This window comes from Ochotona curzoniae, unplaced genomic scaffold (genome assembly GCF_017591425.1).
Source record: "Ochotona curzoniae isolate NIBS_2020 unplaced genomic scaffold, NIBS_Ocur_1.0 contig_908, whole genome shotgun sequence".
Lineage (NCBI taxonomy): Eukaryota > Metazoa > Chordata > Mammalia > Lagomorpha > Ochotonidae > Ochotona > Ochotona curzoniae.
Window position 1 is genome coordinate 36,298,376 of NW_024466607.1, and position 24,394 is coordinate 36,322,769.

The window sequence follows — 24,394 nt, forward strand, 5'->3', positions numbered from 1 at the left end:
AGAAATGTTTTGGAGATCTAACCTTTCCTTTTATTGCCTGGGTTGTCACACCCAGTGGCCGGGACACCGTTCCCTGCCGTTAGCCGGGTGTTCCCAGGGCCACCTTGTTAGTCCCCAGCTCCCATTACAAACGTCTTCAACATCTTCAAAATCGTACTTCATGTCATCTGCTTTGTTTGGCTTTTTTCCTGCATGTCTCAAGCCCTCTTACTCCATATTATCCAGAAGCAAAAGATTTTTCTCTTGCAAGAATTGCTAAACAGTTTTGTTTGATGAGGATTTTTCATAGCTTTAACTAGGTTTTTTAGATAAATATTGGGGTAATTTCCAATCATCGCTGCTGGCAAATAATGCTGCAATCACACGAACAACACCAATGGGATTGCACCATTCTGCAAAGCCAGTAATTATTTTCAAGAACTTTTGGCCAACAGACAGTGGGTTGTCAAAATCTTGGACATTTGCCATTCTGAGAGGTCAGACACTCCTTTTAATGTCTGTTCTTCTAGTGTTGCCAGTGTGTGTTCATAAAAACGCGGAACTTCCTTTGTCTTAAAATATTTACTTCTTTATGTGAAAATCAGTTATACAGGCTGAGGTAAACACACAAAGAGAGAGAACTTCCACGCACTGGCTCCCTTCCCAGAGCACCACAAATGGTCCACATTGCCCAAAGTTAGGAGCCAGGGTCTTCCTGTTCTCGCACGTGGGCGCGGGGTCTGGGACATCTGGGTCACCCTCCATTGCTTTCCTAGGCACGTGCACCGGGAGTTGCATGGACAGTGAGGAAGCCGACTCCAACGAGCGCCCATGTGGGATGCGGGTGTCACGAGGGTCGGCTGTACCCGGTGGGTCGCAGCGTTTAAACACACTTCAACTCGCTGATGGAACCTTCTCACGTATCCTTCCCAGTCACCTCGTATGCTTAAGGCGGCACGCAACTTGCACCAGGCCCGCCACTGGCTCACGCCCCGCCTCCATCCCACAGGCCCCGCCCTGCCACTGTGGCCCCGCCCCTGCCTCCGTGGCCCCGCCCCCGCTCGCTCAGTAAGCCCCTTGGTCCTGCTTCTGCAGCTGTGGCCTCGCCTCCATCCATTGGCCCCGCCCTGCCACCGTGACCCCGCCCCTGCCTCCGTGGCCCCGCCTCCATCCCACAGGCCCCGCCCCCGCCATGCCAGTAAGTCCCTCGGCCCCGCCCACCTCTCCGCAGCCCGTCCTGCTTTTGGCCCCGCCTCCCGCGCCATCACTCCTCTCTGGCTCCGCCCCCGGCTCCCTCTCCGCGATCCTCTCCCTCGGCCCCGCCCTCAGCCCACCTCCAGCTCCGGACGCGTAGCCGACGTCATCACGCCGGGGCGGGGCGTGCGGGAGGCGCCGCGCGTGCGTGGAGCGTGAGCTCGGTCCCGAGGCCGCCGGGCGCCGGCGGCGGCGGAAGTTGCGCGTGCGCAGTGGGCCGCTCCGGCGGGCATGGCGCACCGCTGCCTGCTGCTGTGGGGCCGGGGCGGCTGCCGGCCCCGCGGCCTCCCGCCGCTGCTCGTGGCCGGCGTCGCCCTGCGGCTCGGCGAGCGGCCCTGCCTTCGGACGGTGAGTGCCGGGTGGCCGGCGTCCGCCTCCGCCCACGGGCGGCCGTCAAGGTCACCGCCCCGGCGGAGCGGCGGGGAGCGCAGGCCGCACGGCGGGGTCGGGGCCGGGGTAGGGCGCCTGGCCGCCCCGCGTGGTGTCCGCGCTCGTGCGGCTGAGCTGCGGGGAAGGGCCTGGGAGGCTGCGGGGAAGGGCCTGGGAGGCGCTGGTCTGCGCTGGGGCACGGTGGGCGAGCCGGGGCTGCAGAGCCCGCGGCGCCGGCAGCGCTGGGCTTACCTGCCTTGGGGACCCGGGGTGCTGCAGGTGGCCTTCAGGGTCCTAGCTCGCGAGTGGGCTTCCCGCTGCGTGTCTTGGGTCTGCCCCATAGGCGAGACGGGTAGCTCCGAATCCTCGTTGTGGGACACGGCACCCCTCCCACACAGGGCAGGAGCCCCGTGCTTCCTGACATTACAGGGCTTTTGCTCTCATCGGGAGGCAGTTTTCTCTGGGTCATAGCTAAGGAGTCCAGCCCAGGGCCCAGGAAGTGATGCTCCGAGTATACACAGAGGCAGGCAAGGGAACGCGGCGTATCGATTACTTGCTGTTGGCTGATAAAGCGGCAGTGTTTCTGCCTGCCCTTGGTGGAGGGCCTGGGGTCCGTCCTGGGACGCAGGCTTGGCCAATCAGCCCCATTCGCTCCAAAGAGGGGATATCACGCTCCGAAGGTATTCTTGCCAGTTGGCTCAAGATTCACCTCCTGTTACCCAAATTCGAGGATGCTCCTGTCCACTCCGCCTGTAACCGATGCACGACTCTTCATACACTTTTAAGGGTTTATAGAGAAGGACAGATCGGCTTTTCATCTGCTGGTCCACTCCCCAAATGGCCACAACCGTCAGGGGTGGGACTGGTGTGAAGCCAGCACCTTCTTCCAAGAGCTTCCCATGTAGGTGGCAGAGACCCGGATCCGAGGGTGGTCGTCCACTGCCCTCCCAGGAGCGTTAGCAGGGAGCTGGGTCAAAAATAGAGCGGACAGGACACAAACAGGTGCCCGTATGGTATGCTGGCACCACAGGTGGAGGCGTCACTGGCTGTGCCCAGCGTTGGGCCCCTTTCTTTTTTTTTTTTAAAGATTTATTTTTTTATTGGAAAGGCAGATACAGAGAAGAGAGACAGAGAGGAAGATCTTCCATCCGATGATTTATTCCCCAAGTGAGCGCAAGGAGCCTCTTCCGGGTCTCCCAGGCGGGTGCAGGGTCCCAAAGCTTTGGGCCGTCCTCGGCTGCCTTCCCGGGCCACAGGCAGGGAGCTGGAAGGGAAGCGGGGCTGCCGGGATTAGAACCGGCGCCCGTATGGGATCCTGGACGTGCAAGGCGAGGACCTTAACCACTGCGCCACCGTGCCGGGCCTGTTGGGTCCCTTTCATGCCCTTTAAGTCGTGGTCAGCGGATGCTCCTCAAAGGTTAATTTACCAGAAAGAGAGAGAGAAAGTGGGTATCTTTGCTGGTTCACTCCCCAGATGGCCCCTGCGACTTGCCTTGTCTGGGCCAGGCCAATTCTAGGAGCCTGAAACTCCAGCTGGTCTTCCATGGGCGTGGAAGAGGCCCAAGCACTTGGCTCACCATTTACTGCCCTTCTTCAAAGGAGGCAGGCATTGCAAGTGGCCCCTGACCCCTCTGTGCCTCAGTGGCAGCCTCTCTGGAATTTTCTGTCTGGTTAGTTGAATCCTGGAACATGGAGGACTGTGTCTGCCTTCCTCACTGTGCAGTCTTATTGATCCCCGAGTTCTCCTCTTTCCCACCCCCTTGCTGGCCTGGCACTGCACCTGGGCACTGTCTTGCTTTGCTCTGTCCCTGGGACTTGGACTCAGCACTGCAAAGGGCAGGTAGGCAGCACCCTGCGAGTTGTCGTTTTTACGTTGGCCCCCCCCCCCCGGGTGAAGGGCCTTCCTTTGCAGCGTCCCCCTGGCCCTAGGAACCGTTCGTCCTTCTATTGATCTATTTGTTCATCTATCATCAAATTGATTAAAATGTGCAGGCCAGAGAGTTTTACCGTGTGTATAAAGGTTGTTAAGCCGTAGCTGTTCCTGTTGCCAAAGACAGCTTTTAAAAATTTTTTTCGGAAAGGTGGTTACTGAAAGAAGGAGAGACAAAGATCTGCTGATTCACTCCCCAAGTGGCCACAACAGCTGGAGCTGAGTGAATCCAAAGCCAGGAGCCTGGAGCCTCTTCCACCTCTCCCAGTGAAACTGTTGGGCATGTGTAGACAATGGGATGCTGGACTGTCTGACATTGTCTGTACCAACAATGTCGGGGTACATTTAAATAAGAGACTGATAGAATTATGATTCCCTATGAAGGATTACACTATTGTAGTAAAATGTGGAAAATCTGTCGGGGGGGTGGGAATTGAGGGGGGGAGTCCCAGCCTGTACGAGATTGTACCACATAATTCAAAATTCAAAATAATGTATTTTTTTAAAAAAAAGCCGTCTTGTTACCCTGATAACGGCTGTCGTGCTTTTATTTTCTGGTTGTGTTGCAGTTTTCCCGGCATGCTACAGCTCATGCAACAGCCAGCAGAAGCTCCCTTTTGACGGATGTCATTGCTGCTTATCGAAGATTCTGTTCTCGACCACCCAAAGGTAAGGACACAATGTGACTGTAATTGGCGGGGTTTGCTAAGCCAATCAGAAGCGTTAGCTTCACTCTTAACTGCTGTTATCTTCCTGAGAGCATTCCTCACCTCCAGCTCCTGTCTGATTACAGCTGGGAGGCCCCTTCCAGCGCCAGCCCCTCTCATAGGTCATGAGCTTGGCATGCAGAGGAAGCTTTTCTTTTGAACACTTGTGGGTTGAAAGTTATACTAGACTTTCACATACTTTTTTTTAAGATGTATTTAGTTTGAAAGTCAAGGGTAGAGAGGGATGCCTTTCTTCTGATTTACTTCGCATATGGCCACAACAGCCAGCGCTGGTCAGACCCAGGCCAGGAGCTGTATCAGGGGCTCCCACGTGGGTGACAGGGGCCCAGATACACCGGCCTTCTCGCACTGCTTTTCCCAGTCGGTGGGGACCTGGATTGGAAGTGGCGCAGCCGGAACAGGAACCAGCAGCCACATGGGATGCTGGCATTGCAGGCAGCTTTACGGCTTTGCCTGTTACAGTAAGATGTTGGGTCCTCAGCATACTTCTGTTTAAGAAAAGTTTGTTTTTATTTTTTAAAGGTGTTAATTTATTTAACGATCCATTTATTTACTTGGAATTAAGCTATTTGAAGAAATCCATAGAGAAAGAGAGGTTTTCTATGCACTGGTTGATTCCCCAGATGCCTGCAGCTGTCCAGCCTGGCGCAGTTCAAAGCCAGGAGCCAGGAGTTGTGTTCAGGTCTGTCGTGGGCACAGACGCCCGTGGACTTGCACCATCCTCCGCTGCCCACCAGGACATCAGCAGTGCTCTGGATCGTAAGTGAGGCAGCCAAGAGTCAAACTGGCATCTATATGGGGTGCTGGCACCACAGTCCGTGGTTCTAGCCCCCTCAGCTTATGGTTTTGATCATGTGTCAGCTGCCTTAAACAAATGAGGACAGGCCTGATGCGATGGCCTAGTGGCTAACTTCTTGCCTTGCAGTGGCCAGGATTCCCGTATGGGTACCAGTTTGTGTCCCAGCTGTTCCACTTCCCATCCAGCTCCCTGCTTGTGGCCTGGGAAAGCAGTGGAGGATGGACCAAAGCCTTGGGACCTGCACCTGTGTGGGAGACCTGGAGGAAGCTCCTGGCTTTAGATTGGCTCAGCTCTGGCTGTTGTGACCACTTGGGGAGTGGATGGAAGATCTTTTTCTCTGTCCCTCCTTCTCTTTGTAAATCTGCCTTTCCAATAAAAATACATAAATAAGTCTTTTTGAAAAAATGAGCACAGTGCACCTTGGTGAATTTCAGTTGGAAAATGTTTATCTTTTCGTTTGTAACAGGATTTGAAAAATACTTTCCCAATGGGAAAAATGGGAAAAAAGCTAGTGAAACGAAAGAAGCTGTGGGAGAGAAAAAAGGTACATTTTGAAAATATTTACATTTATTGATTTCCTCTGATTTACAATGGTGATTTTTTGCACTGAACAGTTTATTATGAATCAGTTGTGAAACTGGGTTATAAGTACTTTGTTGTGTCTTAAATTTCTGCTTCTTTTCTTGTCAAGTTTCAAGTTGAAGTGGATTTGGTAGGTCTTTCTCATCACCGTGGCGTTACAGAAGGGTCAGACCAGGTGTACTTGGAAGCTGCCTGGCCTGTAATTTAACCCCCTGGGGAACGTCTTGGTTTATGTCATTTACTTGATGTCTGTGATATGAAGCAGTGTATTTTTAAGTCGCCCCTGATAATCTAATCTTACCTTCCCGAAACTCTTCGGACGTGGTTTCATAGAGCAGGGGAGGGGACGGGAGGCTCAGTAAGCTCTCAGCGTCCTGTCACCATTTCATGAGCATGGTGACACTTGGCAGGTGTTGGCGTTCAGCTGGCACCCTACTCTTCTGGCGAGTCCTAAGGAAAAACAGAATTCTTCCTTGTTTGTTTGCTCAAGATTCATTTACCTGAAGGACTTGGTGATAGGAAGGGGGGAGACTTAGACATCTTCATCTGCGGCCAGGCTGGGCCAGGCTGAAGCTAAGAGCCAGGAATTCGGTGTGGGCTTCCCTTCATGGTGGCAAGAGCTCCGGCCTTGATCTATCATCTGCTGCTTCCCGGGGGCGTCAGCAGGAAGCTGGGTTAGAACCTGAGTAGCTGAACTCAAAACTCATTCCACTGTGGGATCTGGGCATTAACAAGCAGTGGTTTAACGTGCTGCACCATAACGCCTGTCCTTCTGTTCTTAAATGAGTTTATCATCTAGTTGGGAAGTTAAATATGCGCTCAAAGAGTGTAAAGAAAACAGGCTAGGAGGTTGGAGGAGAGAGAAACAGAAATACCAGCATGGGCCGATTGTGTCCCTGGGTTCTGGGCTGCAGTCTAAGTGACATGGGTGGCTGGTACAGTTTTTCCCAGGGGGGTCTTGGTTTGAGAGGTCTGTTTTGTAAGTGCATGCTGGGGTATCTTTTGAGTCTAAGGTGCTTTGTCGCACGTGTGCTGCTGATGTGTTTCCCAGCCCTGGGCCTTGGTAGGGGACAGGCCTGCGCACTCTGTGCCCCACGATGACTTGGCTTTGCTGAAGACGAGGGTACGGAAGTTGCATGCGTGCAGCACGGTGTGGGAGGGAGCGTGCAGTAACGCCGCAGTGTTATGCTGAGCGTGACTGGCGGCTCTAGCCTCCCATCCTGACAGTGGTAGTCGGAGACTTGAGGGTGGAACCTAAGTCTTCAAGAGCAGAGAGAAGTGGCAAAAGAAAGGACAGTGTTAGTGACACAGGAGTGTGCTGGGCTGTGTGACAGGTGTGACCGGCTGGGGACACAGAGAAATCCAACAAGAAGGGGCAGCAGCAGGCAGCTCGGGGCTGTGAGGGGGGATCTGTCCCAGGCTCATAGAGCGTCTGCCTGCTAGGTCCCTTCACACCACCTGCTGTGTGTGTGTGTGTGTGTGTGTGTGTGTGTGTGTGTCTGTTTCTACATGTCCTGTTTTTGTAAAAAGAACCAGTTACTGTAGATGAAGGCCCACCCTGAACACCTGTTGGCTTGGTTTTCTCCTGTGAAGATCCTGTCCTTAACTAGGGCCGCCATCAGTGAAGGGGCTTGGGACTGTGGCGCTTGCATTTGGGAGTTGCGAGAGCACAGGTCAACACGTAACTGATTTCAGATAATCACAGACTTGTCTTATGTGGTTCTTTTGCTTTTTGCCTTTGAGCAAACCACCCCAGCCTGTGTGCAGAAGAGGCAGTGCTTTGTGGCCGTGGGAAAGGGGAGCCCTTACTCTGTACCTTGGCGCAGGGACTCTTGTTAGCACCGCATGGGGGATCCCACAGTTCACTCAAGCTGGGCCTCGTTCCTCTGAGATGGGTGTAGTTGCCGCTCTCCGCTCAGTCTGTTGGGTCTTTGTGCACAGTTCGGGGGGTGATGTAGGAGAGCGTTTGGAACCCCTTGAGTGTTACTGTGTCGTGTTTGCATCCTGTCCCAGGGCTTTGTGTGTAGGTTGATAATCATGCAATACGCAGTAAGTCCTTTATTAAGCAGTATAAATGAAAGCGTCAATGCAAAATATAAAACCCTCCTTGAGTCTATGAAAATGAAAATAAGTTTTGGTTGTATGTGCTGTTTGTGAACAGAATCAAAATCGGCGTCTACCTCACGCTCCTCTGGAGGAGGAGGAGGAGGGGGCGGTGGTGGAAAGCGCGGCAGCAAGAAGGACGATTCTCACTGGTGGTCCAGGTTCCAGAAGGTTCGATTTCAAACTTGTTTGGTGACCCCTGGACAGGTTGGGAGGGATTCACGGCTTCGTTGAGAAATTTTGTTCTTCACAGCGGCTGCCTTCCGTTTTGCCAGGGTGACGTCCCATGGGACGACAAGGACTTCAGGATGTACTTTCTCTGGACCGCCCTGTTTTGGGGTGGAATCATGTTTTACTTCCTGTTCAAGAGCTCTGGAAGAGAAATCACTTGGAAGGACTTTGTCAATAACTACCTTTCTAAAGGAGTAGTAAGTACTTTGTGGGATTGGTGGTTACTGTAATTCAAAAGTCAAGATTCAGCAAGGTAGCCAGACTTGTCTGCCACACTGGAGTGTTCTAATACTAAAAAGCGCTACATTTGAGAAACCTATTTGTTTTGACCCACTATCCTTAAATTTTTCAGAATCCTTTCATCTCACCTGGTTTTTTCTCTCTCTCTAAAAGGTTTTATTTAGAAGGCAGAGCTTTTCTGTTTGCTACTTTGTTCCACAAATAACCACAACAGCCAGAGCAGGGCCAGGCCAAAATCGGGAGTCGGGAGTTTTGTCTGGGTCTCTCATGTGGGTGGAGGGAACAGGTGGCTGGGTGCATGCGATGGTAGGAAGCTGCATCTGAAGCAGAGCTGACACCCGTATGGGATGCAGCATTGCAGGCAGCAGCTCAGCTTGAAGCAGCACCAGGTTTTAGAAGTGTGACTGCTGGCAGCGGTCCAGGCAGCCTTCCATCCCGTCATCTCCTCGTGTGCCTCAGCTGCCTCTTCAGTGCGGCTGTGTGCCAGTCAGCCTTCCTCAGCTTTGTCATGTCTTCACTATTTTCAGTATCCTGTGCTAGTCAATCGTGTAGTTAGAGCAGACAAGCTCCCCAGGAAGGCCTCAGGAGAGAGTGCGGACTCTGTTTGGTAGGAGTCTTGGTCACCACCTGCTGGCTCTTCGCCCAGGTGAGATTGTCTTTCAGCATGTTTAAGATGCTGGTGATTATCAGAAACGTGTTCTGTTGCGTGTTACCAACAAAAATTCAATGAGCTATCAGTAAACTATGATGCACTAATTTTTAAATTGGATACGAATTTCTGAGATTTTCAATATGAACAGTGTGCATCTTAGAATCGATGAAATGTCTTGATAACAGGAGAACCAGTACTGGTCCTGTTGTGTCACCTTGGAGCGTTGGCTCACCTCTCAGTGCTTGGTTTTTATCAGTGAAATGGGTAGAAGAAAGAAATGGTATTAAAATTTTAAAATATTTTTTTAAATTCTAAGCTACTCCGAGGTTGCATAAGTGAGTGAGGATGGAAGAAATGGTTATCCAGATGTCTTTCCTTTAGCGTCTTTATTTTCAGAGTACAAGTCCTGATTACATATTTTTTTTTAAGATTTATTTTATTTTTATTGGAAAGGCGGATGTACAGAGAGGAGAGACAGAGAGGAAGATCTTCCATCCGATGATTCACTCCCCAGGTGGCCGCAACGACTGGAGCCGAGCCAATCCGAAGCCAGGAACCTCTTCCGGGTCTCCCACGTGGATGCAGGGTCCCAAAGCTTTGGGCCGTCCTCGACTGCTTTCCCGGGCCACAGGCAGGGAGCTGGATGGGAAGCGGGGCCGCCAGGATTAGAACCGGTGCCCATATGGGATCCCGGGCATGCAAGGCGAGGACCTTAACCACTGCGCCACCGCGCCAGGCCCCAAGTCCTGATTATATATTACCACTCAATAATCCTCATGAGGCTGTGTTAGCTGGGGCCAGTTCTTGGTGGGATAGAGAAAGCCACGGCCTGCCTGCAGCACCAGCGTCCCATGTGAATGCTGGAATGAGTCCTGGCTGCTGCTCTGATCCGGCTCCCTGTGAATGCGCTTGGGCCCCTGCATCCATGTGGGATACCTAGAAGAGGCTCCTGGCTCCTGGCTTTGCACTGACTGAGCTCAGGCCCTTGCAGCCATCCAGGGAGTGAAACAACAGATCTCTCTGACTGTAACACTTTCAAACAGATAAATAAATACTGAAAATAATAAAGACCAAGAAAACAGAGTAAAAAGTAAGTGTTCAGTTGAATGGAGCAAAGGACATAACTTAGTTATAAAGAAGAAATGTGAATGGTAGAGAGAAACAGAATAAAACACGACAGACGTCACTTTCATAAACAAGTATAGATTCAAAGCAAGAAACCAGATTTGCTATGACAGTGCTCAATATTACCATATGAAGGTTCTCTTAACAGTACATTTTTCATGTACTTTGCGTGGCACTATGTATAGACAGGCTTAACCCACGTCAGCAGTTCTTAATCCTAATGTTCTCAGAGTAAACACTCCAGAGTTGGGGGACGGGAGAAACCAAGTGGATGTCCATTATGGGAGAAATACTGAAACAGTCTGCTCGGTGTCTTAGTAAGAAGTCAGACAGAAGAATAGAGGTGCTTGGAAGTCATGCTTTGTTGTTGATTTTAAATGTACTGGCTAGTAGGATTTCATCATTGTGGTAAGAGCCGTGTTCTCCAGTGGGTGCTTTTTTATTGCATTGAGAAAGTAGCCTTAGCTTTAGGAATGAGCATGGAGTTTTTTTCAACTGTGTTGACTATCTGTTGAAATTATGCTTTTCCCCCTTATGTGATATGTTAATGTGATAATCATTTATTTTTAAAAGTAATTTGTATTCACTTGTTTTCATTTATTTGAAGAAATAGAAAGTGAAAGACACCTACTCTTTCACTCCCAAAGTGTGTGAGGTTTTCAGGGTTGGGTCACCTCAAACTCAGGAGCCTGTAACTCCATCAGAGCACCTGCCACCTCCCAGGATACCCAAAGCTGGAAGCCAAATCAGAAGCCCCACAGTCAGGACTTGAACTAGGCGTAGGCGTTCAGGTACACGGTTCGACATCCCAAGTGGTAGTTCAGTGTGCCGTGCTACGGCGCTCGTCCTAGGAGTTCCTTACGTGAGATTGGCATGCAGCGATCTCTTTCGTGCTTGCCATCTCTGCCCGTATTTTTTATTGTGGTAAGATACATAACCTAAAATCTACTATCTTAATTGTTTTTAGGTATATAGTTAGATAGTAAATACATTCTTAAAGTGCACCCTATATCGTCATCTACCTCCTCCTCTGCTTGGGAGCTACAGCTTCTGCTCCCTCAGTTCCTAGCGGCAGGCGTTCTGCTTTCTGTTTCTCTGATTTTAAATGCTCTCTGTCCTCAAATAAGTAAAATCAGAGCTGTCTTGTTATGATGTAGCACACCATCCAGAAGGTTCAGCCGTGCCGTAGCCTGTGTCAGGATGTGACTTGACGGCTGACTGGGATCAGTTGTACGTACGTGCCACGTTTTGCTTAGCTCTTCATCTGCAGCAGACACTGAGGTTACTTACTTGTTTAGCTACTGTGAACATGGGGTGCCGCCCTTGGAGTACCTACTCTGAATTTTTGGGGGGCATTTTTCAAAAGTAGAAATGCTGGATCATAATGGTAAATCTAATGTTAATTTTTTTAAGGCGTCACTACACTGTTCTCCATAGTACTATATGCATTTATATTCCTACCAACAAGAATTGGAATTTCTCCATATCCTCATTAATACTTGCATGTATGTTTATGCTTTAAAAAATGAGTTAATTTCAAAGGTGGAGGGATCCCATCTACTGGTTTACTCCCCAGAATGTGCGCACTAGTCAGGGCTGTGCTAAGCCGAAGGCAGGGCTAAGAGAGTCAGTGAAGGTCTGCTGTGTGGATTGCAGGAGCCCAGTTAATTGAGCCATTGCTACTGCCTCGGGGGTTGACATTAGCAGGAATCAGGAGCGGGTCCTTCAGTAAAGGACTTACTGTGATTTACTTACTTGAAAGGCAGAGTGAGCCAGAGAGAGAGAAAGATAGAAAGAGATCTTCTATCCGCTGGGTCACTGCCTCAAACGGCTGCACCGTTGGGAAATGTCAGCATGGGTGGACCTCATAAATGTAATGACCAGAGGAAGAGCAAATGGGTAGAAGAATGTGTACAAAATGAGACCATATGAAGGTTTAAAAACACCAGATGGGGCTGGTGTGGTGGCATAATGAGTAAAGCTCCAACACTGGCATCTCCTGTGGGCGCTGGGTTGGTGTTCCAGCTCCCTGCCATTGGCCTGGCAAGAGCAGTGAAAGATGGCCCGAATCCTTGGGTCCCTGCACCCATCTCAGAGAACAAGATGAAGCTCCTGGTTTTGGCCTGGCCATTGTAGTTCACTCCATTGATGGGAGTGAACCATCAGCTGAGAGGCTTCTTTCTCTATGTCTCCTTTCTAACTCTGATTTTCAAATATAATATATATATATATATAGAAGAGAAAAACAACAACCCACAGATACAGAATAGAGTGTAGCTGTCACTTGGGTTACATAGGTGTGCAGTCCAAGTGACAGGATATGTTCTGAGTCATTTCAGCCCCTGAAAGAGAATGATAGTTCCTGGGGGGGAGCTGCGGGTGGTTAATCAGATTAATTTCTTTATTTTTTGTATGTCTCAGTTGTCATGTTTCTTATGCGATTTTGTTTCCTGTTATGTGATCTTAGAAAAATAGTCTTCCCTGTAAATTTATGTTGATTATCTAACTTTTTAAAATTCTAGGTAGACAGACTGGAAGTCGTCAACAAACGTTTTGTTCGAGTGACCTTTATACCAGGAAAAACGCCGGTTGATGGGGTAACTGATTTTATTAATTGGTGTGAGTGAGTAGTAAATTAGCTTTTCCGATTTAACGTGAGAAGTCAACATCCTTCGCGTTGTGGTGGAGATGTGTGTTGGATGCGCTTGTGTGAGACCCACTAGCCTAAGTGAACATGTGAGCATTGTATATCGGTGATCTGGTGATTGGGTCAGTGGTTTGTTTTTGGTAGATAATCAGGTGTGCCAGCAATGTGCTGTGACCTAGCCCAGTCTGTCCCATATCCCATCTGGCTGTTGTGCACACCCATGGGCGCTGCAGCTTAGATCAGCCCAATCTGCCCCCGGACCCAGCCCACGTGCATGTCTGTGGGTGCTACTGCCTTGCCCAGCCTCTCCACCGCCATCCCTGGCTCTTGTGCTAACTGGTATGAGCTGCAGCCTGGCAGGGGAGTTCCACACGTTGCTCTACCAGGCCCTGATCTTGCTGTTCTGGCTGCTGCTCTGGCCCAGCAAGATGTGGCCATCCTCCAGTCCTGACACTCACTGGCCTGACTCAGTTGGCCTGCACCAATTGTGGCTTTCACTGGTGGCTGTTGTAGCAGGTTTGAGGAGCTAGAACCTGCTCAAGCCATAGCAGTAAGGTGGTAGGTGTGACAGGTGGATTCAGTCTTCACCGTCCGTGAGAATCCCTGGGTGCTAGGACCACCGTCTGTCCTAGAGGATCTTCTCTGGGTTTTGTCCTGAGAATCCAGATTTGTACCATGCCGTGGGTTGATGCATGTGCTGCTGGCCCTTGGTCTGCACCGATGCCCTGTGCATTTGGCATTTTGGCCAGCTGACATCATGTGTTGCATTAGAGAATGTTATCATTGTTGGACTGTGTTTGTATGTGTTTGGGGGCATGTAACCACATGACGTTTTTTTTTTATCCTTGTCAGTGAAGAGTTTACCAAGAGCTGTTGTTACCTGACTGTAAGCGTACTGTATATTTTCTTAGATAACAGGGAACTTCAAACAGTTCATGAGAAACGAAATGAAGTTTGTTTTGATGTTTCTATGTTTTTTTTATATATATAATATACAGTTTTGTTAACTTCAAGACTTTGTATGGATGGATTTCAGTACGATTTTGTGGGAGGGGGAGACCATTTATTTGTTTATTTATCTGAGTTGCATTTCCAGGGCTTAAATGCTTGTAGTAGTTGAAGTTTGACCAGGGTTGGAAACTCCACCCAGGTCTGTCCCGTGTCGGTAGCAGGAGCCCAGTTTCTTGAGCCATCACCACTAGGAAGCTGAGCTAGGAAGCCAGGCTGGGTACGAGACCCAGGTACGTGATTGTGGGTCGTGGACATTCCACCCGCTGTGCTAGCCGTTTGTCCCTCTTGGACTTGCTCAAGTCCTCTTGTATGTGGAGGGCAATACCCAGAGAGCTGTCCTCTGCTTAGTTCCACTGATTGCTGGTAGGGATATCAATGACCTGTTCTCTGATCTTAAACTTAATGTTTTGATATTTTTTTAATGCCACTATTTAAGATTACTGCAGGTAAAAGGGGGAATAAACTTTTTGAGTTATAAAATGGGACTAATTCTTGCACTGTCCTTGGACAGGGTCTTGTAGCTGTTGAAACTGCGTAAATGTAAGTTGTTACTTTAGTGTCTTCTGGTTGTGCCAGTGGTGCCGCGGTGTGGTACAGCGGTCACTGCACTGGCCCTGGTCCCACACTGTCTGATTCAGGTCCTAGCCTTGTTGTGTAATTGTGGGCAAGTGGAGTCCCCGTGGCTTCCTCATCTGTGGGGATTGGGGCTCGATACTCAGCAGGTAGACACTGGTAGAGTATGGAAGATAATCCTTTACCTCCACGGGTTCATTCAACTTCAGATTTTAAAAATGTGAAAAAAAAGGTGATATTTGTAATGCATGTTATGAACTTCTCTGTTACTCCCTAAACAATAGCGTGTATGTGTGATTTATGTAACACTTACTTTGTAGTAACAGTTAAGAGTCATCTCTGAATGGCTTGAAGTATACAGGAGGATGTGGGTCGGTGATGCACAGGTCCTTTACCATTTTTTTTTTTTTTGAAACATTTGTTTGTTTTTATTGCACAGTCAGATTTACAGAGAGGAGGAGAGACAGAGAGGAAGATCTTCTGTCTGCCAATTTATTCCCCAAGTGGCTGCAGTGACTGGAGCTAAACCCATCTGAAGCCAGGAGCCAGAAGTGTCTTCTAGATCTCCCATGTGGGTACAGGGCCCCAAGGCTTTGGGCTGTGCTCGACTGCTTTCCCATGCCACAAGCAGTGAGCTGGAATGGAAGTGGAGCAGTCGGGATACGAACCAGCAGCCTTAGGGGATCCCAGCACATGCAAGGCGAGGATTTTAGCCACTAGGCTACTGGACCAGGCTCTCTTTACCATTTGGTATACGGGACTTGAGAATCTGCAGATTTTGCTATCTCTGTGGGTCTTCGAAGCCATTTCCTATGCCCATGGATACTCAGGGATGACTGTGCCCCAAGCCCTCAGGGATCCTGGGATCCTGAAGGCCTACTGGAGCCCCAAGCCCCAGGGAATGGGATGGGAACTCCTGGCACAGCCTGGCGCTTGGCTTCAGATTGGACAGTGCTGGCATGTCCAGTTGTTCAGATTGGACATTGTCCTCAGCTAGCGCTTGCCTCCCAGAGTGAGTCAAGGCCTATACAGGGCTTAGCATGGTGCCTGGCACCTAGGGAATGCTCAGGGAGTGTCACTTGTCGATGTATCAGATCGATTTTTCGTTTGGGAAGGAGCAGATGGAAAATGGAAGAAAAGCTTTTCCCATGGGTTTTGTTCCATTGTGTTCATCACTTTGAAGACTGAAAAATCTTTTTAAAGGACCACTACATATTCTCAGTGAACTTGAGTCCTACACCATTGTAATCAGCTTCTTGTTTCTAATTTGTAAATCTAAACAGTTGAACCTTTTCGTGCGGTTAACCTTCGGTTGTACTTCATCCTTACTGTGTTTGTCTCTCTGGTTTTGTAGCAGTACGTCTGGTTTAACATTGGCAGTGTAGACACTTTTGAGCGGAATCTGGAAACTCTACAGCAAGAATTGGGCATAGAAGGGGAAAACCGGGTGCCCGTCGTCTACATTGCGGAAAGTGATGGGTAAGATGTTTTCAAAATGCCCACTGAAGGCTTTGCCGTGCTGTCCTGGCTCCGTGTGCTGTATGTTACCAAGTGGCAGGATTGCATATTAAATGAAGCACACCTTTCTTAGTTGAATCAGATTCTGTTTTGTTTTGTTTTTGTTTTCGTTTTTTTTTTCCATGTGTTGAAAGGCACATCAGCAGAGAAAGAGGGAGAAGGATCTTCAGTCTCGTTCTTTGAATGTGTGCTACGGCTGGGTTGTGAGCCAGGCTGAAGCTAGGACCTGGAACTCCGAATGGGGCCCTGACATGGGAGGCAGGAGCCCAAGCACGTGAGGGTGGATAAGCAGGAAGCTGACCCAGAAGTACAAGTGCCAGAACAGTAAGCCAGCCTACTGGCACAGGATGTAGAGGTCCCAAGGGTGAACCTAACCTGCTGGGTCACTAATTTGACCCCCACAGTTGTTTTTGTTTGTTTACAAACCATTTATAGCTTACTCATTTTATACAAAACTCCCTCATTTTTATATCTGTCTTGCCTAAGTAGTGGTTTGGGATATTAACATGAATGGTATCATCCTTCAGCCAAGTCTTGGCATAATGAGCCCCTTTTTGCCAAAGACTGGTCGTTCTTACCTCCTAATTATTTCAGCTTTTTCCAGTATTTTTAGATAATTCTCTCCTCAGGGTTGCTTTTCCTTTAGAGGTTGTCATTAGTAACCCCACTTAGCAACTTAAGTGGCTGCTGCTTTTATTTTTAGTCTTGGAGGTTATTTGGAGAAAACACACACAACTTTAAGTATTACTGCATGGTGGTATTAGATTTAGAAATTTCTGGAGCCTTGATGAAGGCCTATACTTTACCTGCAGTGTATGAATCGCTGGGGCTGCTGTGATGGTTGACCTGGCCTGTGCTATAAGCCATACTTAACTTTCTAAGTTGTTAGTAAAACATGCAGGTTGAATACCTCTTGTCTAATGCTTGAGACCAGAGTGTTTGGTGTTTCGGAATATTTGCATAGACTTTCCTGATTGAGCATCCCTAATTTAAAAATCTGAGATCTGAAACCGTTGGGACAGTATGCTGCAAGAAATTCAGTTTCACAGATTTTTGATTTTTATTATGTTTGAAGAGATTTATTTATTTGAAGGGCAGCGGTACAGAGAGAGGAAGAGAGAAATCGTGTGTCTGTTGGCTCGTTTCCCAAATGGCCACAGCAGTCAGTACTCTGCTGGGCTGCAGCAGGAGTCCAGACCTCCAGACTGGTCTCCTGCGTGGATGACAGGCACAGGAACTTGGGCCATCTTCTCTCTCAGGAGCCAGATCAGAAGTGGAGCTGCTGGGACTCACAGCGGCACTCATTCTTAGGTGGAATGCTAGCGTTACAGCGGGCTGTTCAAACTTCTGCAGCCTTGAATTTGAGATTTTTAAGTTATGATTGCTCACAATTTGTAAAATTTTTTATGGTACCACTTTTTTATTATTTGAAAGTTGAGTTTACAGAGACAAATCTTCTGTTCATTGGTTTACCCCCCAAACAGCTTGTGCTGTGCTAGTCTGAAGTCAGGAACCTGGACCTTCCAGATCTCCCACATGGGTGCAGGGGCCTGAGGACTTGAGCCATCCCTTGATGCCTTCCAGGGCACACTAGCAAGGAGCTGCATCAGAACCCAAACCAGCCCCCGTAGGAGATGATGGTACCACAGAGGGAGGCTGAACCGACCACATCACAGCACCAGCCCTGTACCATTCCATGCTAAATGAAAATCAGAAAGTGTAGCCAGGCTTTATGGTTTTTTGTTTTGTTTGGATTTTTGCATAAACCATGTACCAAGTTTTGATTCAAGTTTCTTAGTTTATGAGCTAGCATTATGGCCTAATGGGTAAAGGTGCCACCTGCAGTACTGGCAAATCATATGGATGCTGATTTTTGTTCCGGCTGCTGAGTTTTCCATACCACTCCGTGCCAGTGGATGGGGCAGTGGAAGATGGCCCAGGTGCCTGGGTCACTGCTGCCCTCACAGGAACCCTGGAAGACGCTCCTGGAGTAGGCCTGGCAGAAGCCTGGACCTTGTAGCCATCTAGGGAGTGAACCAGTGAATGGAAGATCTCTCTCTTTCCCCGTTTCCCTGTTTCCAAATATACCTTTTTTTTTTTTTAAGGTTTATTTTTATTATTGATTTTTATTGGAAAGGCGGATATACAGAAAGGAGAGACAGAGAGGAAGATCTTCCATCCGATGATTCACTCCCAAAGTGAGCGCAACGGGCCGATACTATGCCAATCCGAAGCCAGGAGCCTCTTCCGGGTCTCCCACGCGGGCGCAGGGTCCCAAAGCCTTGGGCCGTCCTCTGCTGCTTTCCCGGGCCACAGGCAGGGAGCAGGAAGGGAAGCGGGGCTGCCGGGATTAGAACCGGCGCCCATATGGGATCCCGGGCGTGCAAGGCGAGGACCTTTAACCACTTGCGCCACCGCGCCGGGCCCCAAATATATCTTTTAAAAAAATAATTTCTTAGTATGAGTTAAACTGAACTGCATTGTACTAAATACAAGCCTGTATCTGTACCTGTACTGTTGTTGAAATAACTTTATTGAGACAGACAAGACAGAGGACACCTCGGCTGCAGGTCGTCCTGAGCTGCTTCCTCACAGCGGGCAGCAGGTTGGAGTCTGCGCATGTAAAGTGGCTCCTACACGAGGCTGCAGCTGTGGTGTGTTTACTTCTGAAACCCACATGCTGTTCAGTTAGCGAGGATTTGATATTGGGAAGACATGTCTTCAGGTTACATTGATACAGCCCCATAAGGAAACTGGAATTTCTGCCCAGACTAACACTGGGGTCACTGAAAAAATGACATTACATTTCTCTCTTTTATTATTTATTAGAGAAGCATTGTCTGCTGATTCATGTCCTAAATGCCCACGATGGCTGGGACTGGCTTAGGCCAAAGCCAGGAAGCAGGAAGTCGATCCTGGTCTGCTCGGTGTGGATGGCAGGAACCCAGTCCTTGAGCCATTGTCTGCTGCCCCCAAGGTTGTGCATTCGCAGGAAGCTGGAATCAGGAATCAGAACCAGGAATCGGGCCCAGATTACCTGATGTGGGAGACGGACATCTGAAATGCAGGCTAAATGTCCTCCTCCCATGTTAAACTTCTGAAGTGAATAATATGAAATGTCATTGAATTTCAGATGTAATAGTAATCATTTACAATAGTATGTAAATGGCAGCTATTGATAGGAATGAAATTGAATTCCTGTGATTCTGTCTCCGGCGTAAGAGCATTCACACGGTGTGCTGTCCCTGCAGCTCCTTCCTGCTGAGCATGCTGCCCACAGCGCTCATCATTGCCTTCTTGCTGTACACCATCAGAAGAGGCCCTGCTGGCATCGGGCGAGGTGGCCGGGGCATGGGTGGCCTCTTCAGTGTTGGAGAAACCACTGCCAAGGTCTTGAAGGATGAGATAGATGTGAAGTTCAAAGATGTCGCTGGCTGTGAGGAGGCCAAGCTGGAGATCATGGAATTTGTGAATTTCTTGAAAAACCCCAAACAGTATCAAGACCTTGGAGCAAAAATTCCAAAGGTAAAATGAACTTTCAAATGATTAACACAAAAGTGTTTTGGAGTATTCAAAGATCTCTGCAATCATTTTAGAAGTTTGGTTATTTGTCCTTTTATCTTTATTGTTTTTTTCATGATGTTTACGTACTTGAGAAGGATGCGTGTGCATGTGGACCACTGGTTAGGGTGGGAAGGGTCAAGGAACAAGTCACAGTGGATGAGGCCATTGTTTCCAGTTTTCTTCTTCCTGTGTGGGAAAGTAGGGAGAGAAGGGGCGGAGCCACTCCCGCATCCTAACTGCATCCGTACTCAGGAATGGGGATGGCCAGCTGGTGTCATCCCAGGGTCCCTGAAGTGGAGCCTTCTCCGAGGCTTCTGCTCAAGTGGTTTGGATAGTTCTGAAATGCTGTTGATTTCATTGCCCCAAGGATGAGGAAATCCTCCCAACGTTCATTGGCTGACATAGTCCATCTTAGAGTCTCCGTTTGCCCAGATACTTGCTCTCAATGCTTGGCTGCTTGTCCAATTTGTCCTACTCTTCATCTTGTGCTGTGGTACTAGATGTCCTCTGCCAGTCCCAGTAGACTGCCTTATCCCTGTATGTATCTGACATGCCATCCACTGTACCATATTAGCAACAGAGTAGGCCCAGTTCTGACACATGTGCTCTATGGTTAGACAATAGCTTCTGTGAGTCTCCCCTTGATTGTAGTTCTGAGTTCAGAAGTTCAGGAGTGGAGGTGCAGTCCCCAAAGAAACCTCGTCTAAAGTGACTGACCCCAGACCTAACTCTTGTGTGTCCTAGTCAGTATAGGGTCTGGTTCAGTCTGTCACCCACATAATCCTACACACACACTGGTGGTTGCAGTTTGCTGGGTCATTTCTGTCTCCAGCCCCGTGACTTACACAAACCAGTGGATGCTGTGGCCCAACCCGACCCTGCCACACAACTCGGCGCTCATGTATACCAGTGAGAACTGCAGACCAGTCAGAACAACCCCCAATAACCCCCACCAGGCCTCACCTAGCCCTGGTTCCTGTGCATGCTGGTTTGTGCAACAGACTGGTTCAGTCTGTCCCATAACCATTCAGCTTTTGTACATAATAGTGAATGCTGCTGCTTAGCTCAGCTTGACAAACCCCACTGTCCAGCCCACACTAGAGCCAGTGGGTGCTACCACCTGTCCAGCCAGGCCTGTCCCCAGCCCTGGTTCTCACGTGCAACAGTGGGAGCTGCAGCCCATCAGAAGGGTTCCTACAGTTTCCCTACTAGACCCGCTCCCAGCCCCAGACCTTGCACATTCCAGGTGTTGGGTAGTCTAGCTTGACAGGACTTGCTCCCAATCCTGGCACTTGCCAGCTGATGCTGTTTTCAAGCCCGAGCAGCCTGTACTTACTTTGGCTCATGCATGTGCCAGTGAATATAGTCTCCTAGCCCAGTCTGACTCTCCCCATAATCCAGCTCACGTGCAGGCCAATGGGTATTGTAGCCCTGCCTAACCTGATCTGTCCTGAGTCCCAGCTCTCATGCTTACCAATGGCTCAGCAAGGAGGCCTTGCTGCCCCTCTACTGGACTCATCCCCACCCTAGGTCTTGTGTGTATTAGTTCATGCTGTTGCCCAGTCTGGCATGACCTGCCTCACCTCAGCATTTGCCAGCCAGTGTTGCAGCCTAGCCTGTTCTGGTCCACTCCCAATTTGAACTCTTGCTGGTGGGTGCTGCAGCCTAGCCCTGCCCAGTCTGCCCCATCCCTGGCTTTCATGCAAACCAGTAGGTGTGATAACCTAGCCCAGTATTGCCTACGCTCCAGCCTGGCTCCTGCACATGCCAGTCCACCCCCTCCCCAGATCCAGCGCACACATTTGCCATCAAGTAAAGCTGCCTTGCCCAGCTGACCAACACCCATGCCTGAATCACGTGCTCACCAGTGGGAGTTTCCCAAGTTCACTCTCAAGGCCCGCTCCCAGACCCAGATCACACATGTGCTGTGGGGTGCTAGGCCCTTGCCTGGTATAGTCTGTCCCCTCTTTCTTGGCCTTTATGTGAGTCGGTGTGTGTGTTGTGCCACCACCCTATTCTTGGTTATGCCTACAGGTGTTGCAGCTTAGACTAGACTGACCTGTTTCCAACCCCAATATCCATAAATGTTTTGGTGCTCCATGGTTATGCCTGACTTGGCCGATCACTGCCCCCAGCTCTTGAGCAAACCAGTGGACATTGCAGTTTTACAGGGGGCTGAGCCCATAGAATCTACCCCCAGACCTGGTTCTCTCATGTGCTGGTTAGTGTCATGGCCCAACCTAACATTACCGTCCCCTGTTCTGACACCACCAGTGTACTGGGATCTAGCCCTGCCAAGTGTGCCCCAAGCCCTTGTTTTTGTGTGTGCCTGTTAGTGGTGGTCAGAGGTGATCAATGCTAACTAGCCCAGCTCAGGTCTCACGTGGGCAGGTGCATTGGTCTGTCCCGGAAAGGTCCTCCAGCTTCCCTCCTCCACAACACCCGGTCTCGGCCCCCTCACTTACCTGCAAGTACAGTGGCGTTGTCGGTAGAAGTCCTTCCTCACCTGCAGCATACTCCTTCGATGGTCGTCCCTCCGCCACATCCCATACTCGCTTCCCTGAGCAGTCCACAGTCCCTGCGCCTGGGAGTGCATGGGGTCACTTCCCTAGTCCGTTGTTCTGGTGGGGTGGCATGCTGGCCAGCAACCCTGCCTCCCCCTCCTCCCATCCAAGCTTCATAGTTCCCAAAGTCCCCCCCTTCTTTCCCCCCACCCCCCCCCACCCCAGGATCAAGCACATGCAGAAATCGCCATGCTTGCTCTGCCTGCCTGGGCAAGAGCCCCCAGGTGCCCGCACGCCCTGGCTGGCGCCATCCCTCAGGCCCCTAGGAGCCTGCCCCCACTGGAGGAAGCCAGGTGCTTGCACTGGCAGAAACTACTTGTCCTTTTATTTGGAAGTACTTCAGTGGCTCAGGAGTGTTTTGGAGTTGGTTTTCTGGATGTCTCAGTGCATGGCTCATGTGTGTTTCTGAAACTATTGTGTTGTTTCCTCTTGAAGGCTTGATTTGTCTTCCTTTTCCCCATCTCTGAAGCTGCAAGCTTTTAAGGCTCCCTCAGCACACTGCACTCGGCTGTTATTCACAGATGGGTGTGTACAGTCTGCCTGTTTTGGCCTGGAGGCTGGCTCATGGCACAGGACAGTGCGCTGTCCTGTCTTCCAGCAGATGGATCTGTAGTCCCTCCGCTAGTGCCAGGGGCCCCGGCCTTCCTGGGCTTTGTGCCCTGGGCTAGGTATAGGCACAGAACAGCGCTTCCTATTTGGTGAATGAATAGTAGCTTCGTATTAAGCAAATAAGGAAGCAGTGTTTGGGATGGGGTATGGTTGCTTGGTTAATATACTGATTGGGATGTCCACATTTCATATCGTAGCACCTGAACTGAACCTTGAGCTTGCTCCAGGTTCCAGCTGCGTGCTCATGCAGACCTGGGAGGCAGCAGAGGATGGCTCAAGTACTTGGGATGCTGCCAGCTTTGTGGAAACCGGGACTGAGCTGAGTCCTTGACTCCCAGTTTGGGCTCAGTTCAGCCCTGGCTGTTGTGGGCATTGGAGAATGAGCCAGTGGGTGGGAACTTTATGTCTCAGGGTCTATATCTCTGCTTTTTATATATATATATATAAACAAGTACCTAAGTTTACTTTTTAAAATCCAGTATTAAAAGTCTACTTTAAATGATTCCTTTGTATAAGAATTTGTTACTTCTTTAATTTTCATTTCCTACCTATGTGGATAAAAGCTCATGTTGTACAGTTTCACAGCTTTCTGTGCTTTAAGCATGGCATGTGGCTTAGTGCGTAAGGCTGCTGCTGTGTCGGTGGCAGCCCACGTGAGCTCCAGCTTGAGGCCTGACTGCTCTTCCGATCCAGCTCCTTGCTAACGCCCCTGGAGAGCAGTGCAGGAAAGCCCCAGGCCCTGGGCCCTGCCTTCCAGCGCAAGATCCAGACCGAGTTCCAGGCTCCTGCCTTTCCTGGCCGAACCCTGGGTGTGAAGCAGCAGGTGGAAAAGCTGACTCTCCCTCTCTGTGTCTTACTCTGCCTTTCAAGTAAATAAATCTGAATATGTGTATGTATATATGTGTGTGTGTGTGTGTATCTGTATTTAGTGTTTACTCATCATACAAGGCTTCTCTATAATTTAAAATAATTTTTATGCTTTTTAGTTTTGAAGATTTATTTATTCGAAAGCATCGAACCCTAGCCAGTAGACCACCAGGGAGCCAGGAAGATTTATTCATTTGACAGAGTTAGAGAGGGAAGCACTCCCTGGATAGCTGCAGTGCCAGGGCCAGGCCAGTCCCCAGGGTGTACAGCAGGGAGCTGGAGCAGAAGTGGCGCGGCCAGGATGTGAATTGGCACTCGGGTTGCCAGTGTTACAGGCAGTGGCTGTACCTGCTTTGCCACAGTACTGACCTCAGCAGGTGTTTGTTTTTTGGTTTTTTGTTTGTTTGTTTTTTAAGATTTATTTTTATTACAAAGTCAGATATGCAGAGAGGAGGAGAGACAGAGAGGAAGATCTTCTGTCCAATGATTCACTCCCGAAGTGGCAACAACGGCCAATACTGTGCCAGTCTGAAGCCAGGAGCCAGGAACTTCCTCCAGGTCTCCCACGCAGGTGCAGGGTCCCAAGGCTTTGGGCCATCCTCGACTGCTTTCCCAGGTCACAAGCAGGTAACTGGATGGAAAGCGGGACTGTCGGGATTAGAACCAGTGCCCCATATGGGATCCCAGTGCATTCAAGGTGAGGACTTTAGCTGCTAGGCAACTGCTTTGGGCCCACCTCAGCAGGTTTATATGGTTTAAGCAAACATTATTTTTTTTTTTCATCATTGGGGGACAAACGTTGCAAATAAATCAATCTTCAAAAAGAAAATAAGATTCATCATTGATGATTAGATTTTTGCTTTATGTATGAAGCTAGGAAATAGTGCCTTGCAGTTCTGTCACAAAATCTAGCCAGCCTCTGCAGAGGGTAGCAGGACAGTGTATGGGTGAAAAAGCAGGACAGTTTGTAGCTGATCCCGTGATGGAGAACAATTAAACTCAGCACTGTCTTGTACGCGATGGAAGTTAGGGACTGATTTTGCTGTTTT

At 49.5% G+C, this 24,394-nt stretch overlaps 1 protein-coding gene across 1 annotated transcript in view; it reads left to right on the forward strand.

Annotated features, from left to right (window-relative positions):
* Positions 1-1,449: 1,449 nt before the first annotated feature.
* The window catches only part of AFG3L2 (AFG3 like matrix AAA peptidase subunit 2), a 47,627-nt gene continuing 24,682 nt past the window's right edge, over positions 1,450-24,394 (forward strand). Inside the window, exons 1-8 of the mRNA XM_040994840.1 lie at positions 1,450-1,581; positions 4,102-4,201; positions 5,526-5,603; positions 7,803-7,915; positions 8,020-8,172; positions 12,515-12,589; positions 15,578-15,702; positions 18,993-19,266. Of these exons, the coding sequence (XP_040850774.1) occupies positions 1,465-1,581; positions 4,102-4,201; positions 5,526-5,603; positions 7,803-7,915; positions 8,020-8,172; positions 12,515-12,589; positions 15,578-15,702; positions 18,993-19,266 (1,035 nt within the window). The 5' untranslated portion in view covers positions 1,450-1,464. The remainder of the gene's footprint in view (positions 1,582-4,101; positions 4,202-5,525; positions 5,604-7,802; positions 7,916-8,019; positions 8,173-12,514; positions 12,590-15,577; positions 15,703-18,992; positions 19,267-24,394) is intronic.